This window comes from Carassius auratus, chromosome 6 (genome assembly GCF_003368295.1).
Source record: "Carassius auratus strain Wakin chromosome 6, ASM336829v1, whole genome shotgun sequence".
Classification (NCBI taxonomy): domain Eukaryota; kingdom Metazoa; phylum Chordata; class Actinopteri; order Cypriniformes; family Cyprinidae; genus Carassius; species Carassius auratus.
Genome location: NC_039248.1, coordinates 26582590 through 26604155, shown reverse-complemented (window position 1 = coordinate 26604155; position 21566 = coordinate 26582590). Strand labels below are relative to the sequence as shown.

The window sequence follows — 21566 nt, the reverse complement described above, 5'->3', positions numbered from 1 at the left end:
TCGTGCGCTTTGGAGTATCTTTACCACAGTCAGCTCGATGTACGCTCTTAAACTAGCTTTGTGCTTCTTTTCCAGGCGGCAGCATTTCTTCTGGAATTTTCCAGGGTGCGAACAGCATCACAGGCTCAACACCGTTCAGTCCTGCTCAGCAGGTGGGTCAAATTAGGAAAATGCATCACACAGCACCTTTGCTGATGGACTACAATCACCCTTGGAGACTGATATATGTTGTATCCAGGGTTGCCAGATTTGCACTACAAAACCCCCCAAATTGCTACTCAAAAATAGCCCAATCACATTTTGAGCGGTCCACTGGTAGAAATCATGCTCTGGGGGTAAAATTAAATATTTTTGAAATTTGCAGCACCCTGCAGCAACAGTGTTAAATTAGCCCAATGCCGTGGGAAAACTGTGGACTTGGCAACACTGGTTGTACCTTTGCCAAAAAAAAAAAAAAAAAAAAAAAAAAAAAAAGCGGCATGCCTTAAATGATAAAACCATGGCATTTTGAGTACATTATAGTCATATATAGTCTTCCACTGTGTATTAGCCAACCATCAATGAATGCTGCAGTGGGGTTTAGACAAAACAAGGCATAGAAAGTAATTTGTAGGCTAGCAGTATGAGATGATTCATTCATGTCATTGTCTCCATCAGGACTTCTCAGCGTATTCTAGCTACAGCCAAAGTCAATATTCGCCATACTACAACACACACTACAACAGCCCATACATCACAACCAGCAATATCACACCCTCAGCCATCGCCACGGCGATACCCTATCAGCACACAGATCATCCCGCTGTATCGACCAATCACAGCCCGGAATCACACACAGGTGAGCTCTATGGGGAAAAGTATGAAGCTGATTAACAGTGTGTTATTTTTATATTAGATATAGGGAGTATTTATTAAAAATAGTATGACAAATATTATGAAAAATATTTAAAATATTATGAAAAATTAGTATGAAAAAGTATATGAAAGTTTGAAAAATTTCAAAAAAAAGGTATGTGAAATATTTATATAAATAAAGTTGAAATATCAATTATTGAAATATCTGATTTACTATGTTTTCCTCAAAATGTACTCTGAGTAAAAAATATTGAATATTTATGAAAATACTATGAAAAATATTATGAAAAGTAATATGAATTATATTTCTGAAAATATTTTAATTGGTTTGAAAAGTATTACTATCCGTCTGTCTCTCTGTACAGTATATGCAATTTGAGTATAAAGCAAAGCTCAATAGTATGAAAATAGTATGAAAAAGTTATAGAGAAAAAGTTATATGTGTGTATACATATATACACAAAACAAATAGTACACTTTCTAAAACAGACTTCAAAAAACATTTTTGAAGTTGCTTTATTATCTAGATTTAATATCTAGCTGAATGTAGGGAATACTTAAGAAATTCCAATGCAAAATAGTATAAAATGCTAAATATGTAGAAAAATGAGTATAAAAAATTGTCTGAAAAAAAAACAATAAATACTATGAAAAGTGGCACATATATTTAGAGTGCCAACTTGCAAAATGGAAACATTTCTATGAACTATAGTCTGACTAAAGTTTATATAGTCTATATATCCAATCTATATCGAGTCTATATATAGAAAAATGTCTGTCTATATACGTAATTTATAGTAATGTAAAACAAAGTTTTAATGTTACAAAGATACTACAAAACATTAAAGTAGCCAAATTATGCTATATTTGAAAAATAGTGCAAAGTATATGACTTATTATGTGTGATGTACTTAAGTATTTAATACAATAGTGCTAAAGTGAAACTTTCAGGACTATTTTCCCTGGTATTGAAGTATTTAAAAGGTTGTATGTCTGTATGTAAATGACATGTCATCACATGCACGTGTGTGTGTGTGTGTGTGACAGCAGAGTACCGTGCTCCCACGAGTCCTCCGACTCCAGGAAAGGAGCAGGAAGGCGCTCCAGCGAGACGCAGCTCTGATGGGAAGCTGAGAGGCAGGAAGAGGGCCAATGACCCCGTCCCCCCTCTGGACTCTGACATTGAGGTACAGACGCTGTGTCCCTTTCATTAAGATTCCTGTGCTTCGGCACGAAGGGATTACTCTCACAACCAACCCAGAGTTGTGTAATGATGTCTGACAAAAACCTCATTCAAACGCTTAATCCATCCAAAATAAAAGTTATTGTTTACATAATATATGAGCGTGTACTGTGTATATTTATCAGGCATATATGAATACAAACACATGCATGTTTATATTTAAGAAAAATATGCTATGTTTATATATTAAATATATGTATATATAATGTAAAATATAAATGAATGTACGCGTAAACGTTTTCAAAATATATACTGTATGTGTGTGTATTTATATATGCATAATAAATAAACACAATACAAATACATATCAGATGTAAACAAAAACTTTTATTTTGGATGCGATTTATTGTTTAAACAGACAGTTCACCCAAAATGAACATTTTGTCATTATTTACTCACCCTTATGTTTCTCCAAACCTGAATGAGTGTCGGATGGATTTTTAGCAGAATGTCTGAGTTAATCTTCTGCATACAATAAACAAATAAGAGCAATAAAAGCTTCAAAACTCTACTAACTAAAAAGGAGACTGAAGTAAAATGATTAATTTAAATAATGTATTCTTTGCTCCATTGATTCAACTCCATTTATTTTTCAATGCTTTATATTAAAATATTGATATGGGTATTTGATTACCAGACAAATAAAATGTAAAATGTTTATGAACAATGGATTCAGAGCGTTGCCTGTCTGCCCTCAAACTGTGAAATAAGGCTGAACCTATTAAGATTATCAGCAATTATTATCATGAACACAGCACTGAGATAATGTGCAGTGTTTTGGAGTAAATACCTTTCTTGATGAGTAAGCAGATTATATTTGTGCTCATTCTCATCATGTGTGTGTGTGTGTGTGTGTGTGTGTGTGTGTGTATAGAGAGTGTTTATTTGGGACCTGGATGAGACCATCATTATTTTCCACTCGCTCCTGACGGGGACATTTTCCACACGCTTCGGCAAGGTACAAACCAGTTCTTCCACTCACACAACTCAACTTCACATGGCTTTAGTTTTGGAAGAAAAAAACGAAAAAAATATTTTTGGGTGGCAAATTTGTATTTGTATTAAATCTGTAATGTGGTTATGTGTAATTCTATTTAACAATAACAGTACTAGTTTTAAATTCAAACAAAAATAGCATATATATTTATAACTATATATATATAATATTATATATCATATTTGTATTAAATATAACATTATATATATATTTAATACAAAATTTGATTTAATACAAAATATAAATATTACGTAGGAATCTGTGTTTCACCTTATTTACAATATCATTCAAAAGTTTGGGGTCAGAAAGCTTTTTAATGTTTTTAAAGTCTATTATGCTTACAAATGTTGCATTTATTTGATCACAAATACAGTAAAAACAGGAAAATATTATTATAATATAAAAAAGCTAGTTCATGTGTGAATATATTTTAAAATGTAATTTATTTCTGTGATGCGAAGCTGTATTTTATCAGCTGTATCTATATCATTCCTCTAGTGTTCAGTGTCACATGATCTTCAGAAATCATTCTGATTTGCTGCTCAAGAAACATTTTTGATTATTATTATTAATGTTGAAAACCGTTGTGCTGCTTCGTATTTTTGTGAAAACCATGATGCATTTCATTTTGTCAGTATTTTTGAAAATTAAAATTTAAAATTTATTTGAAACAGACTTTTTTTAATCAATTTAATGCATCGCAACTGAATAAAAATATTAATCTTACCATCGCTTGGTGGTTTATATATCATATAAACAGCTGAATAAATTTCAGCAAAAATTTAAATGCGTACAAATCACATTTGTTTGATTTGAATCCATTTAAAGCCCTAAAAGTTAGCAGCAACAAAAGTCCCTCATGATTTCTTTCATAATAAATAAATATGTTCCACAGCTGTTCCACAGTAACGTCGTCAGCAGACAGTAAATGCAGAAGAACTAAATGAACAGTGAAAGATATAACGACGCTCCTTCGGCTGCAGACGTTTTGGTTTGATTGACGGCTCATGAACTTCTACGCAATCTCATGCAGGCAGCTGATGGAGAAACAATGGTCATGTTTCTTTTTCTTGGCCCGCAATCTATTTTGAATTCCCACGATCCCTTGCGGATTTGACGTGACACATAAGAGACTGAGAAACTCCTGGCCGTCTCGAGCACGCAGATCTTTGGACTTTTCTTTTTGAGGATTGCAGAAATGTTGCCGTGACTAATGTGTCTAATTTCAGATCCAGGAAAAAGGCTCCGGAGTAGCTTATTACTGCGGCAGGAATCCACTGGAGATAGCAAATCAAAGAAAACATCCATATGAAACTAGAATTGGGCTTGAGTTAAATAGGAACAAGTTTGATGTGTGTCATGACAAAGCCGCTTACAGACAGACAAAGAGACAAACATTGCATTGGCTCAGATTTCGCATCTTTAAGTAACAGGATATTTAACACACTTTTTTATATGTACTTTATGTCAAAGCCATAAGCTCATCACTGTTTGGACTGATTGGCCAAAAGCGAGACTCGACCTACTGAAAGCAGAACCTCTCAGGGTGATCAAAGACACCCGTTTGCTAATTTGTGTTCATTAACACAGTTTAGTTTTACTTTTTGTTTTTGTTTTGAAAAGCGTTTTATCTTTGCTGTTTACCTCATGTTACGCTATGGAGGCTTTCTTTAATTTTTTTGTTGTTTTATTTATTTAATTCCTTGGTTTTCTAAACATTCTTTTACTTTGTCTTATTTGTTTTTGTTAATAAACGTTATGTAAGCTAGTTTGTCAATATAGCCTACTGTTTTATGGTTGTGCTTTTTAATTAAGAATAACAATAAATTAATTTTTTGTTGTAGTCATAACAAGTGGAAGGTGTATGGATTTAAGCAAAACAGACTATTATCTGTTCTTGTAAAACGTGAAACCAAGATTGCAAATTCGATATAACACACGGCTTATAAGACAGCAAAAGAGGAATTCCCATTCACAAAACTTAAATTACAAATGCTACCCTAAACCACAAAACCATAAATAAGGGTATTTTTTTTTCCAAATTGACATTTATAAATCGCATGAATGCTGAATAAATCAGCTTTCCATTGATGTATGATATGACAACATTTGTCTGAGATATAACTATTTGAAAATCTGGAATCTGAGGGTGCAAAAAAAGATCGAAATATGGCGAAAATTGCTTTTAAAGTTGTCCAAATGAAGTTCTTAGCTATGCATATTACTTATCAAAAATTGTTTTTATATATTAACAGTAGGAAATTTACTAAATATCTTCATGGAACATGATCTTTATTTAATATCCTAATGATTTTTGGCATAAAAAAATAATAAAAAAAATAACCCAAAATATTCAGGAAATTATTCAAAATTATTAATTCAATATTTTTATAATAAGAAAAGATAGATAGATAGATAGATAGATAGATAGATAGATAGATAGATAGATAGATAGATAGATAGATAGATAGATAGATAGATAGATTTCATATTTACAAATGCATTTCATCCCAATTTTTTTTTTTTTTTTTTTTTTTTAATAGCATATGTCGTAACTTCACTACAGTCCTTCCTAAAAACCCATTCTCAAATGTTCATTCGTAATTCTAAAGTGGTGCATCTATTATTCTGTGTTTGACTGCCCCCTGTAATGAAGTCATCCATTCATGACGGCAGATTACAGGTTATTATCTTAATTAAAGCAGGACAAACTCACAGCTCCTGTGCTGACAATGATTAGGCGAAGAGGAAGAGCCGTTTCGTTGTTAATCTGACTCTAACCTCTGGCTGACACCTACAGCTTGATCCGCTGCCAAACGGAGGAGTTAGAGGCTAGTTACGCAGCTGGCATTGAGCCGCAGCACACAATGCATTAGCTTATGTTAGCTTCACCTACAACATGAAGAGAAAACAAGAGAAGGAGACGTAGTTTGACACGCTTCTGATTGAAAGCACAGTGATCTGCATTCTTGTTGGACAAAAACCTGTTGCACCACACGTTCCCTCTCTGACTGAGAGAACGCAATCGTCACCTGTATTGATGTGCTTTCTGTGTTTTGATCCAGGACTCTGGCAAGGCTGTGTCTCTAGGCTTGTGGATGGAGGAGATGATCTTCAACTTGGCCGATTCACGTCTGTTTTTCAACGACCTGGAGGTGAGCCGAACATCAGAATCAACAAAATCACTTCTTTTTTTCATTTTATGCCAAACACTCTTATTTTGGACTTCAGCATTGGATGTGATCGATAGATATGAGACACGAAACTAACACAAATGTTCAATGTTAATTCATAAATAAAACTGGCCAATCAGAATCAAGTAATCCAGATAATGAACTTCTCTTATTGGTAGGAATTGTCTCCTCTCACGTCACCATTTCTTTAATGTGTTTACTAATTTGATGTCGTAGTGCATTATAATTCACCATATTTAAAATAGTTCCTGCTGTTTTTTTGTTGTTGTTGTTGTTTGTTGTTTTTTGAACTCCATGAGTTGACACATTCTTGTAATATTCCTCACATTAAACCACCCAGACCAAAATATGAGGAAGAAATCATGATGTGTCCTTGTGTTTATCTGATAGCTGTTGAAACTGGCTGTGCTTTTTTCACAATTATGCATAGAAACAGCTAAATAACTCATCATAAAGACTACTTAAAAATATGTACATTACCATTTAAAGATTTTCAAAAAGAATTGTGTCATTTTATTCAGCAAGGATGCATTAATTTAATCAAAAGTGACACTAAGGATATTTATAATGCTATACAAGACTTCTATTTCAAATAAAATGCTGTTCTTTTCAACTTTACATTCATCAAAGAATCCTGAAAAATCAAATGCATCACAGTTTCCTCAAAAACAAGAAGCAGCATAACTGTTTTCAACATTGATAATAATCAGAAATATTTCTTGAGCTGCAAATCGGCATATTAGAGTGATTTCTGAAGATAATGTGACATTTAAGACTTGAAGAATTATGCTTTGATCACAGGAATCAATGACTGTTTACAATACATTCAAATAGAAAACAATTATATTACATCGTAGTAATAAATCACTGTTTTTAAAGTTTTGCTAATCAAATTAATGCAGCCTTGATGAGCAGAAGACTTCGGCAAAACACGTATTCATAGCTGATAAGAAATATGGGTAACACTTTATAATAACTGCACACTATTAATCATTAATTAATCATTAGTAAACAGATAATTCATAATTTATAAAGCATTAATAGACAGTAATAATCAGTTTATAAATACAGATATAAATGCTTTATTCTTGATTTAAAAGCATATCTATAATGTGTAATTTCATACTTTATTCATGATCAATTTATCATTTCTCAATGTTTGAGAAAATGCATTATTTACAAACCAGTTATTTAGGAGTTGCCAGTGATTCATTAAGATTACAAGAAATGTAGTAAATTCAGGTAGTTATAAAGCATTTAGTAGTGGTCAGTTAACTATTTATGTGAGCTCGTCTAAAGTGAGGACTAGTTATGCCTTGTAAAGCATTTATAAAGGATATTTAAAGGCTCAGTTATCTTCTAAACAAAAAACAGAAACAAACACAACACAGTGATACAGAACATAGAAATATTAACAGCCTTTAAATCTCATTTGTAAAAGCTTTACAAGGCATAAATAGTCCTCACTTTAGATGAGCTCACAAAAATAGTTAACTAACAACTACATGAATTAACCCTGAATTACAGTAGAAATACATGTTAATAAACCATTTATTAACACTATAAGTAACTATTACTATAAGTCTGAATAAAAGATGTATGAATGCACATTTAAATAGTTTATTAATCATTTACTTACAATTTTTAAGTGATCTTATGAACCACTGACAACTCCTTAATAACTGGTGTGTAAATAATGCTATACTTAATTTAGAAATCATAAATTGATCATTAATAAAGTATGAAAAACCAATTATTAAATACATTATAGATATGCTTTTAAATCAGGTATAAAGCATTTATATCTGTTTTTATAAACTGCTTATAAATGTCTATTAATGCTTTATAAATGATGAATTAACTGTTTCCTAATGCTTAACTAATGATTAATAGCATTCAGTTATTATAAAGTGTTAGCGAAATATGTATTATTTATTTCAAAAGTGAATTTAGAGCTGTTTATGTGTGTTTGTTGAAAAGTAATGCAGAGTCAGTGTGTGAAAGACCTGGGTTTGCCCTCTGCGTGAAGAAAAGAGGGATTAGATTCTCTAAAAGCTTTGGAGGGGGTGCAGCAGAAACCCTGACAGCACCTGAGGTCTTAATTAGGGGTGTGTGGCTGCCACTGAAAAGAAAATTTGTCCCGGGGAGGAACAACAACCCACGGGTGGAGGGCACACACACCATTATTTCTTGAGCAGGTTTTAATGTCGGCCCCCTTCCCTCTTGTTCTTTAATTGCCCTCAAATAGTCCAAGCATTCAAACACTGAGAGTTCAGTCTATTCAAACTTGTCATCTGGGGAACTGAATGACTGCACAGGGGCAACAGCTTAGAACTACACATCATTAATGGCCTAACTTGGTCATTTAATGCTTTAATTAATAATAAAAAATAAATAAAAATGAGGTAATGTTCGGTAGAGAATAGCACAATTGTTCAAGAGTGACCACGTCTGTCAAGCATTAAAAGAAAAAGAACAACAACAACAAAGCAATGGAATTATTGTATTATTATTCTTTCATTATGTTATTTAAATGTATTTATTTTTACTAGAAATATTCTGACAAAAAATAATGTTTGGTAGACAACGTATCCAACTAAAACTATAGCTATAATGAAACTTTTTTTTTTTTGGGCGGGGGGGGTAAATTAATATTTTTTATTAAGGACAGACACTTTAAAGTGGTTAAAAGTGATACCAAAGAGATCAATAATGTTTAAAAAAAATTCAACCTCAAATAAATATATTTCTTTTATTGACTTAGTTTTAGTATTGCAATTGTTTTAAATTACTAGAAACATATTTTATGAGAAAACTTAAATTAAGGCAGCATTTATTTCCACTAAGTGTAAATAACAATGGATTCTATCTACACAGTGGAAAGAGCAGTATTTTTTTGTGATATTTTATTTACACTAAGTGCAAATAGTTATAGATTGCAACTAATTGCAAATATTGGCAATTATTTACACCTCAGTATTGAAGTGCATTATAAAACAGAATGCAATAATGATGTACTGAGTGTAAATTATAATGTTATTTCAAATGATTAAATGGATGTCACATTATTGGTACAATGGTCTCTTTTCAGAAGACTGTGATGATGCATTTAAGGGTCATCAGCATCGTAAATCGTAAATATTTTTTATTTAACACTATTCTTTGTATTATATCATCTTTGCATCAAATTACAAAAAAGAAAAAAAAAAGAAAAATGCTAATGCGAGAGTGTTTCTAATGCAGTGTCTATGGGAGGGATGGTAAATTTGACATCAATCTCTCTTCTCTCGTCTCATCAATCTCTCTGTTTCTAAGATGGAAAACATTCATCACTGGAAACAATCAAGTCATCTTTTGTTGTGTTGACAAGCTCAATCACACGTTAGTGGGCGGAGTTAGTGTAAATAGACACTGTTAAATTAATGTTTGATAAAGTGTAGAAGAGAAGATAGAAGAGGAGTTTTTTTTTTATAAATATTTTTATTCAGCAAGGGCACAGTAATTTGATACCAAAGAAATGTATAATGTTTAAAAAATATATCATATTTCAAATAACTGCTCCAAAACGTTTTAATAAAAAAACCTTTAAAAAAACACAATGAACGTCTACTTCTGTTAAAAAAAGCAGTGTATATAGAAATATATATGGTGTATGTGAAAGTCTAGTTCTGTTAAAAAAAAAGAAAAAATGAGAAAATATAATTAAAGTATTTAAAGAACAACAGAAGTCAGTGGGAGGTCGGCAACATGATATTATTAAGATAAACATGATGTGTTGAGTCATATCTATGAAAATATGAAAAACAATAGTTAGAGCATGAATGTGTTTTGTCAGGGCTGAAGGCTGAGCAATTGTTTTTGTGAGTTCGAATCCAACTTTTTATCAAATTTGCATATGTTGCTAAAACAGCACGCTAGATAATGATCTGGAGAACAGAGCAGATGTTCAGCTTATGCGTCGCACAACGCAATTAGTGTGTTGGCAGCCGTACGCACAAACCCAGCCAAGACAAAAGCGTTAATTAACATCCAATATCATGTTCTGTCTGCCATCTTTCTGATATTTTACCCTCCGGCGTTAAAGGCGCCTGGATGTCTTGGGTCGCAGTGGCCTGTTTAAATTTTTCGTTGTTTGTCTTTTTTAATATTTCACTCTTGTTCTCACCATCGTTCCCTGAGGCTCGGCGGCGGGTGAACCTGTCTATACACAGTACATCACTTTACACGGCTGTAACGTATATCCGCCTCATGCGTATCTGCTTTCTTTTCATTTCCCAGGAATGTGACCAAGTTCACATCGATGATGTGGCCTCGGATGACAACGGGCAGGACTTGAGGTAGAGTATGACTTCCTTCATCTATCTCGAGCAACAATATGAGCATTCCCAATAAAACAGATATTATGTGCCATAAAGGGATCCTGTAGTTCATGCTGCTGACATATTGAGTATTAAACCTGGTTGGTTTTGATCATAGTTTTGAGGCAAGCCCTCGCTCTGCTTCCAGACGTTTTATGATGGACATTAATCACACGTTTAAGAGCACGTCTACAGAGTTATTAAATGAGCAGTCCTCTGAAAAATACATTTCTGTCATTATTTACTCACCATTTTAATACTCAAAAAAGTGCCATAAAAGCAGTCTTAAAATAAGCAATTTTGTGAATATCCTTTATTTATTTTTTATTTTTTTTAAATGTTCGATTTTTACTCAAAATTTATTTTTGGTCCTTTTTTTTTTATTAATCACTATAAACTGATCCTATATGAAAAAAAAAGAAACAGGAATATTTGTAAAGTTCGAAAAGGAGAAAAAATACTCAGACAATGTATAAAAACAGTCTACTCTATATGATTTTGTTATTTTAAATTATTTATTTATTGCAATTTATTTATTTACTATGAATTGATCCTATATTAAAAAAGCAACAGGAATATTTTGTAATCGCTATTTTGTAAAGTACAAAAATACTCCAAAAAGTAGAAGCAGTCTTTGATTTATTAAATGTTATTTTAATTTATTTTAAATTATTTAATTGATTTTAGTACTAAAATGTACTGAATATTATTTTTTACATATTAAGCTCAGTTTATTTTTTCATTTTTAATTGGTTTTACTGAAATTTACTGATTTTATTTTTTCAATTTATTTGTGAAAAAACAGCAATATTTTGTGAAAAAGTGTAAAAATTTTGTAAAAATAACAAAAACACTTTTTTACTGTTTATCCATAAACATATTAAATGATGTAAACATTCTATTATTTAATTTATTAAAAAATATATTTTATTTATTTAGTTTATTTTTATTTATTTTTTACTTTACAGATTTTTTCCTCCTATTTATTTATTTGCTCACTGAAGATGAACTGATGCTGAATATGAAAAAGAAACAGGGACCTTTTTTTAATCAAATCTCCTGATAAATTGTATTTTTAGTTGAGCTATATCTTTAACATAATGTCATGAAGACACACTGGTTATCAAACATTATAGTTTCTTATCAGAGTTTGTAGGCAGACTCTCTCTCTGCTTCCAGACTTTTTACGATGGATATTAATCAGACTTTTAGGAGCGTGTCAGGAGAAACAGTGCTTGGAGTTGTGGAGCGGATCTGAAGCTGACCATGTGTGTGTGTGTGTGTGTGTGTGTGTCTGTACTTGCAGCACGTATAACTTTGGCACGGATGGCTTCCAGAGTCCAGCAGGTGGAGGCACGCTCTGCCTGGGCTCAGGTGTTCACGGCGGGGTCGACTGGATGAGGAAACTTGCCTTCCGCTACCGTCGAGTCAAAGAGATCTACAACACCTACAAGAACAATGTAGGAGGTAAGAAGAGACCCCTGCAGCGCTCCACACCCCTGCTATGAGTACAAGCATAATCAGGGCCAGAAAAGACTAGTACACAACAGACAGATCCTGTTCTCAAATCTGATCGAATCGTGCTGGGAGCCGTTGTAAAAGAGCTGAAGTACACACAGCTGTAAACCCGTATCAGTTGACTTTTATATTAATGCATCAAACATAAACACTGTACAGTTAGACCCAAGAACCAGCTGCAAGAACCACCCAGTTATTATATATATATATATATATATATATATATATATATATATATATATATATATATATATATATATATATATATATATATATATATATATATATATATATATATATATATATATATATATATATATATATATATATATATATATATATATATATATGGAAAATTGGGTGTTTAAGTTAATGGCTTCTTTGGCAGGGTTGGATTTTAGAAAATAAAAACTGTATTTAAAAAAATCTATATAATTGGCCAGTTGTAATTTGTAACAATCTAATGCAAATTACATATTTAATAGGTAAAACATTTTTATATGGATTTTCAGTTCTTTGAAATGAAGTCAAAATATATGATGAAGCCATGGTAAAAAGTTTTAAATGCACTTTTAATTTGACCCTTATATGAAATATAATAAAAGGTTTTGAATTAAAAACACTATAAAATAAATATTAAAATTAAAAATTAAATCAAAAAAAGAAGTAAAAAAAACACTATAACAAAAGTGCCTCTATTTAAAAAAATTCTAATATGATTTAATATTAAAATATTTTGTATAAACCTAAGTATTTGTTGTAAATCATATTATTGCCTTTTTTATTTAGAAGAAAGAAAGTGTCTGTATTTCATGAAAGTCTTATTAAATATGATTGAATATTAAATTATTTAGAAAAAAAAAACAATTATTTGTACATCAGTTTATTGTTGTGGTTATAAAAGCAGTAAGTCACTCAAGACTATGTGTTGTTACACTGGTGCCAAACAACGCTGTAAAATCACTGGAATTCGTGGCCAGCCGGTTACTTTAGGATTCTCAGAAGCAGCATTCATGAATTGGTTTGATGCATGAATCTTCAGTGCGATGATCCGCTGGATCTTGGTTGTTTTGCAGGTTTGTTGGGCAGTCCGAAGCGGGAAGAGTGGCTTCAGCTGAGGCGGGAGATGGAGGTTTTGACGGATCTGTGGCTGACGCAGGCACTCAAAGCGCTCGCTCTCATCAACTCCAGGTGAACACATCACACATACCATAACACAGACGCTCATTACTGCACTCTTCCAGCTTAAATAAACAAGAAACTACCTTCTGTGGTAATCCACAGCATGCCACTGATACTGAATCTGGAATATTCCTTTAACAATAGACTTACTTTACAGCAAGTTACAGCAGTTTTGTGTCAGTCAAACATAATGGGTTTTGGCAAGAGAAGCGCACTGTCAGCATCAAAGATTGATGACACTGACATATGATGATTAATAGCACTCCATTTGCCAACACATTTCTGTCTCATGACTTATTTTACTTATTGACGTTTAGCAGATCATCCGAGCTGCTTTTTAATGAAATCTAGGTAGTGACCAGAACCTGTCAAGATCCAAAAAGAGCTAAAAGCCATCGTAAATGTAGTCCATAAGAACAGTGCACTGTATTTCAAGTTGTCTGAAGTCATACGATAAAAACTACAGGAGTTTATTTTCACCGCAGGATAATAAAATTCTGCTTTATCTGCTTTGTTTTAGAAATCTTAAATCTACATCTCATAATTTTTTTTTTTTCACAATGGAATAAAAAAATTATAGCTGTTTTTGTTGTTGTTGTTGTTGCAATTCTCATTTTTATTTTATTTATTGCAATTGCAAGTTTACATCTCCCAATTTGGACTTGCAATTATGAGTTTATATTTAGCAATTATGAGATTAAATCTTGCAGTTTTGTTATGTTATGTGTTGCGATTATGAGTTATATTTCACAAATACTGTATGCGATTACTCTATATCTTGCAATTATGAGTTTGTATTTATGCAATTTAGTTATATTTTGCAATTGTTTATTTTTTGCAGTTTTAAATGCAGTTTTGACTTTAAATCAAACTATTCTGAGATTATATTTTGCAAATGTGAGTTTATTTCGAAATTAAGTTTTTCTATTTTTATTCCATGGCTGAAATAAGCTTCCATTAAAAATCATCCTTTTTTTTTTCTCCATCAAAGCTTTGTATGTTTTTACAGAGAAACAGCTAAACTAAATCCAGCCCAGATTTGTTATTTATGACTGCAGTATTCCTTTAAGAATCCTTCATCTGCTTCCTCTCACAGACCGAACTGTGTGAATGTGATGGTCACCACCACGCAGCTGATTCCAGCGCTCTCCAAAGTACTTCTCTATGGGCTCGGAGGAGCTTTTCCCATCGAGAACATCTACAGTGCCACCAAAACAGGTTGGCTGCCTCTTCCAACGCTGCATTTCAGAAAGTTTTCCTGATCTAGAAACTGAATTGTTAGCGTTGTGTGTCTGTGTTAGGTAAAGAAAGCTGCTTTGAGCGCGTGACCCAGAGGTTTGGTCGGAGAGCCGTGTATGTGGTTGTAGGAGATGGAGTCGAGGAGGAGACGGTCGCCAAGAAGGTATGAAGGAATAACGGCAAAACACACACTGAATGAGTGTTATTAAATTAAAAATAAATACAAAATAAACATGTCCTCTTTTTACTAACAATACTGTTTCTGGCACCACCAACAACAAAAAACCATATACATTTGAAAATAATAAAGATCTATATATTATTAAAATATTAATATTACTTTTAAGGTATTAAACATGATATATTTAGATAGTTGTATTTGTAATAATACTAGTTTTATTTTCATAATTCAGTCACTTTTATTAGAATTAGCTATTATATTAATTTAATTTTAATTCGTATTATATTAATAACATTTTAATAACATTTTTAATTATAATTCAATAAATTGTTATACTATTCAATATTATTAATTTTAAAATATTAAAATATATTATATAATTCAGTCACTTTTATTAGAATTAGCTTTTATATTTATTTAATTTTAATTTGTATTATATTAATACCATTTTAATGACTTTTTAATTATAATTCAATAAATTGTTATACTATTCGATACTATTAATATGTTAAAATATTAAAATATATCATTTATTTATATTAATTTGTATTATAATGATTTTATTTTGTAATATTATATTTTATTATAATTTCTATTAAAAATATGTAAATATAATTTATATTAGAATTTATTTTAATATTCAGTTTTTATAAATATTTTTATAATATTTAAACATCTATATTTATATTAAATTGTACTTGTCTTGTACTTGTATCTTTTTATTATTATCATTTATATTGCAATTCACACACAATTATACACTAAAGTCCTTATCCTTTTAAATATATCTTTTTTTTTTTTTATAAGTAAAAAAAAAAAAGTATTTAAAAAGTGGGAATCCTTTAAATACAGTACATCCATACATGCATGCATAAACATATGCCCTTACATGGTTACTTTTTCTGTAATATCATCTACTGCTAGGTATCATTAATTAAACTGTAATGTTATTTTGTGATGTCCTGCAGAAGAACATGCCGTTCTGGAGAGTGACGTGTCGGGCGGATCTGGAGGCGTTGAGTCATGCACTTGAGCTGGATTACCTCTAGAGGGCAGCATCTGTCCATCTGCGCTCTCCCCACCCCACCCCCCGAATCACATGACCCAGCCAAGAACTGCAGGACCAATCAGCAGGGAGCAGCAATCTTACTGGAAACGTTTGCTTCAAATCAATCCAAGAAAAACGCTCTTGTCTTTTTCTCGCGCTCCACCTGAGAGGCTCAGCTCTTTCATTCACTCACTTTTCCTCACAACAGCACTGCACTGAAAACAAAGACCCTTCAGCGACTGATTCAGAAAGCCTGTGTTCGGAATGACATACTATCACACTACTCATGCTATTTCTGCAGTATATACTGTATATATACCGTGCACAGTGTGTGCATTTTGTTTGTGCAGAAATCCAGATGAAAGTGGAACACAACGCATGGATATCCCAGAATGCAATGCACTTGACTTTTTACAGCTCATCTTCCGACTGCTAAATAATGAAAATCATTCCCACAAAAAGTCATGGTGACAATAATGCAGCCAACTACTGTTTGAAATGTTTATCATAATGCAAAATGTGTGCTATTTTTTATAGTAAGCAGTATACAGTGTAAAGGGTGCAGTATGCTGGAAAGTTTGTTAGTATTGTTTTCTGAACATAGGCATTCTGAAACAACCCATTTTGAGGATGAAAGGGCAGTAAAAATAGAAGATTTTAGCATAAAAAAAAATACGATTTACAATTCTTACCACATTAAATCATGTATGAAGTACAGAAACGTGAAGAGAAAAATAAAATAAAAGATTTGATCATTTTATGTAATCAGAACTGAGATTTTTCTTGCAATATCATACAAAATTTATTTAATATTGCACCATACGCAGGAATAATCCAATATATGTTAATTAAATAAAAATGCATTAAAAATAAGATTTGTACTAAAACTGCAGAAAAACTAACCCCTTCACTTTTTGAGTACTGAGTACTGCAAATCCACTTATTTTAATGGAAACCCCTGACGTGATTTAAAAATGAACTAACCATTAAATTAGCCCAAGTATTGTAGTAAATGATACTGCTACTGGTACTAAAAAGAAAAGACATGATTAACTTATGAATGTCAGTGTCCTGTGAGTTTCTGACTTATCTTCCTCTTTCTCTCTGAAGTTTGCCTGAACATCATGAGGTTTGTTACTGATGTATATTTGTTACTTTTTTCCAAATTGATATACTGTACTGTACTGTATGTGCCGCTCTGACCTGCATGTGCTCTTCTTACAACCTCTTCTGTTCGCTATGATTTGTATATAAGGTTTTATTGTTGATTATTTCTGGGCTTACTATACTAGAATAAAGATAAATTAATTTCATTCTCCAGTCTCCTCCATAAAGCGGCTTTTGCCTTGTGTTAAGTGGAATAAACAGTTATGCATCACTATGTCATTTTAAGGGCATGAATCTCACAAAGAAATATTCAGCTCAAAATTTCACTCTAAAATCAAAAGGAAAATTAAATTGTATTTTGCCTAAACAAAACAAAGCCTTTTTGAAAACTGAAAAATCTGTAAATGCCATTTCTATAACGATTAAGCACATTTAAACACCTATTTTTAATTATAAGACATACAATACAACATTTATTACGTAAATGTAATATTTATATATTAATTTATACAAATATTTAATTTGGAAAAAAAATAAAATATATACACACACTTCATGATAACATTAGTTAATATTTTCAAATAGATAGATAGATAGATAGATAGATAGATAGATAGATAGATAGATAGATAGATAGAGATTGCTGTAATTCGTTTTTTTACATTTAGGTAATGTGAATTTAGGTTATAATGTGCTTAGATTTCATCATATTGCAATGTAAACAAATCTTGATCTAAGAAAAAAGGGCTTAATTTTCTTACTGCAAAAAAAAGAAAAATACTTCCTACTTGTTTCTCTTTTGTTGTGATCAAATATGGTACAGACATTAACACTTTTTTTCTGTCGCATGACTTCATGCATGTTAGCGCACCAACTTGGTGTATTAACAGATAAAATATACTTAATAAAATAAAAGGCAAAGCAATAAACACAGAATAAATATTTATGACACTCTACTCTATATCTAGTCTTATCAGCCCTCTAATATACAGAGACATGGAGCAATAGGTTCAGTACAGTGGTAAAAATATACAATTATTAAGTGATTATATGTAGCAACCAGGGGCGGATCTACCGCGGTGGCATAGGGTGGCATTTGGCATAGGGTGGCAGTAACGAATTAAAGGTTATTGCCAATTTGAAAATTTAAGAGCGCGAATCTTTCGTGATTTGTGATCCCGCTCGGAACTCCCGAACTGATTCAAATGATTTGCGATCCCCAAACTGACTCAAATGATTCACAAACCCGCTTTGAACTCCCGAAATGACTCGAACTATTCGCGAACCCGCTCCGAACTCCCGAATTGACTCAAATGATTCGCGATCCCGCTACGAACTCCCGAACTGATTCAAATGATTCGCGATCCCCATAACTGACTCAAATGATTCGCGATCCCGCTCCGAACTCCCGAACTGATTCAAATGATCTGCGATCCCCAAACTGACTCAAATGATTCGCGAACCCGCTCCGAACTCCCGAACTGATTCAAATGGTTTGCGATCCCCAAACTGACTCAAATGATTCGCGAACCCGCTTTGAACTCCCAAACTGACTCAAATGATTCGCGATCCCGCTCCGAACTCCCAAACTGACTCAAATGATTCGCGATCCCCATAACTGACTCAAATGATTCGCGATCCCGCTACGAACTCCCGAACTGATTCAAATGATTCGCGATCCCCATAACTGACTCAAATGATTCGCGATCCCGCTACGAACTCCCGAACTGATTCAAATGATCTGCGATCCCCAAACTGACTCAAATGATTCGCGAACCCGCTCCGAACTCCCGAACTGATTCAAATGGTTTGCGATCCCCAAACTGACTCAAATGATTCGCGAACCCGCTTTGAACTCCCGAACTGACTCAAATGATTCACGATCCCGCTCCGAACTCCCAAACTGACTCAAATGATTCGCGATCCCCATAACTGACTCAAATGATTCGCGATCCCGCTTCGAACTCCCGAACTGATTCAAATGATTCGCAATCCCTAAACTGACTCAAATGATTCGCGAATCCACTTTGTACTCCCCAACTGATTCAAATGATTTGCGATCCCCAAACTCTAATAATTTACAAAGTATTAATATACTGTAATATTTTTGTTGTTGTTGTTGTTGTTGTTGTTGTTGTTGTTGTTGTTGCTATAAAATCAGACCTAAGCCATCAATAGCCTTTAAAATGGCTTAAAATGCATTATGTAAAAAAATAATGAGGCAATAATGATTGGTTAATAATAACTCAGTTAAAATACATAATGTAGGCAAATACAAAAGAAACAATTTATGTACATGTTATTACAAATGCCATGTGATTGCTGCTGTTACACTTACAGGACAATCAAATCCTTGTTTAGGCTATGGACCATACCTTTCATTCAAATATTCACTAAATCTTTCATTTTTGGCCACCTTTTTGCTATAGATGACACAGGCTTAATTTCTTCAACAAAAAACGTGCATATCACAACCCTTACAAAAATAAACCATGGTTTTATCATAGTAAAACTGCTTAGTTTTCTTTTGCATGATTTCTGAATGCTTGAGACTATAAAATAAATTAGAGTCATAATAAAGTTATAGCCACAGGTAAATGTCGAGAGCTACAATTGTGATTTGTAAATAATACAATTTATTCATTTAGTTTTTTATTTGATTAAAGTAATTTTTTCACCCCATAGTAGTTTTTTTTTTTTTTTTTCATCATATTTGAGGAAGGGAGGCACAACAATAAATCCTGCTTATGGGAACCCTTAAGGTGTTGTTATACACGTCTCTGGGAATGTGTGCTCTACTACACACATACACACACACACACACACACACACACACACACACATACTGAAGCACGCAAGGTGTTTTCAGCTCTTCACTATATTGATGCATGATCTATGCTACACATGTGCACGTCAGTGAGCTTTGAGAGGATTTCACCATTTCATTTGATAAAACTATCGTCATTCATTCGTATCGTATACACAGACTGACAGAAACGGCAATGTCTTTATGACAACCTGTCAAAATAAAATTTCTGTATAACTTGAAGAAACTCAAACAGAAATATAGTACTATTGCACAGTAGAGTATGCTATACTTCAAGTATTAGCATACTTGATATGCTATACTTCCTATTAGCTAATAATAATAGTTCATTAAAAAACACAGAAACTCTGGTTACAACCCACCAAAATAAAAGTTTGGTCTAACTCAAAGAAATTATGTAAGAAATTGCTTAGTAAAATATACTTAAAAAAAAAAAAAAATATATATATATATATATATATATATATATATATATATATATATATATATATATATATATATATATATATATATATATATATATATATATATATATATATATATATATATATATATATATATAAGTTTTAATTTAAGCTTGCCAAAACAATAGCACCATATTTAAAAAAAAAAAATTCTAAAAGTACATTTGTATTTGTGCCTATAATGTTTATTTATTTATTATTATTGTCAGCTAATAAACCTATGCTTCAGGGACCATATTCATATAACATAAGGCTAAATGTAGCTCTTGACTGGTTGAGTTAGATGATGATTAACACTAAACAGAAGAAAATCAGTTGAGTCTCCCCATCTTTAAATGTCATTGGCTCTTAAAATCTTGTGTTTCTTAATAATAATAAATTGAGATATTGATAACACTGAACCTTTTATAATGCTCTTAATTACATGTTGATGCATACTGTATGCATTAGTGAGTGTGGTGGGGCTTATGGGGTATGGTCACTTATTCCTTATATGTTTGTAATGTTCAAATTATAAAAGGTGGTGAACTGAAAAAAAATCCTGAAAAAGACTCAATGAACTGCTATAACACAAGATTTGCTGTCATCTGCTGGAACTTCACCTCAATTACATCATCTTATCTTAAATAACAACTGGTTTACCTAGCGTATTTGTACAAGAGTGTATTTTTAATGGCCCTTGATGACACTTTTACCATCAGTCCGCACCTCATGTTGTTGTCATTGCAACTTTGCACCTTGAGTCCGGGCCACAGAGTAGAACAGAGACTCACCTGCCCCAGATCAGACCAGATCAGATCACAGCTTGTGTGCTCAACACTTATTTGATCAGCTCGTGTTGACAGGTCAGAGCTAGTGCTCGTAAAGGAATGTTTGGATGAGTAACTCGGAGCTCCGCGGCCCCTGAGACCCCTTCACTGAGTTTGATCTGAAGGCAAATGTCAATGACGTTTTCTGTTCAGTGTTGGGGAGTAACTAGTTACATTTAACTGAATTAAATCATTTAATTACAAAATAAATGTAGCCTAACTCTAATCTGTTATTAAATTAGTTATTTAATAAAATGTTTAAATGATCACATCTTAATATTTTCACACACATACACAGATTTAATTGATTCCTTTCCCAAATTGCACTGACTGCCCCATATGAGACACCAATGATCACGAGCCAGTTGTTCAAAAGTAATCTGATCGATTTTTGGCCATCGGAAATGGGTTGTTCAAAAGGAGAAATTCTGAATTCGTTTTAGATCACAAAATCCAATCTTGGTTCCTCAATTTGTATTGTTCAAAACGTTTTAGTAAGACTGGGATACGTTTGATCCAGAAAAATTGGATTATTCTGATTTCA

General features: G+C 32.4%; 1 protein-coding gene across 4 annotated transcripts in view; it reads left to right on the top strand.

Annotated features, from left to right (window-relative positions):
- LOC113104996 (eyes absent homolog 2-like) overlaps nt 1-17128 on the top strand; it is a 35278-nt gene extending 18150 nt beyond the window's left edge. For 2 of the 4 annotated variants that reach the window (XM_026266175.1, XM_026266170.1), the window contains exons 6-16: nt 76-152; nt 658-838; nt 1903-2042; nt 2973-3056; nt 6161-6250; nt 10568-10626; nt 11954-12114; nt 13242-13356; nt 14444-14565; nt 14649-14749; nt 15736-17128. In XM_026266175.1, the coding sequence (XP_026121960.1) occupies nt 76-152; nt 658-838; nt 1903-2042; nt 2973-3056; nt 6161-6250; nt 10568-10626; nt 11954-12114; nt 13242-13356; nt 14444-14565; nt 14649-14749; nt 15736-15816 (1211 nt within the window). In that variant the 3' untranslated portion in view covers nt 15817-17128. Of the gene's footprint in view, nt 1-75; nt 153-657; nt 839-1902; nt 2043-2972; nt 3057-6160; nt 6251-10567; nt 10627-11953; nt 12115-13241; nt 13357-14443; nt 14566-14648; nt 14756-15735 lie in introns of those variants that run through there. The other 2 variants (XM_026266176.1, XM_026266177.1) reach the window with 2 other exon arrangements.
- Nucleotides 17129-21566: the final 4438 nt, after the last annotated feature.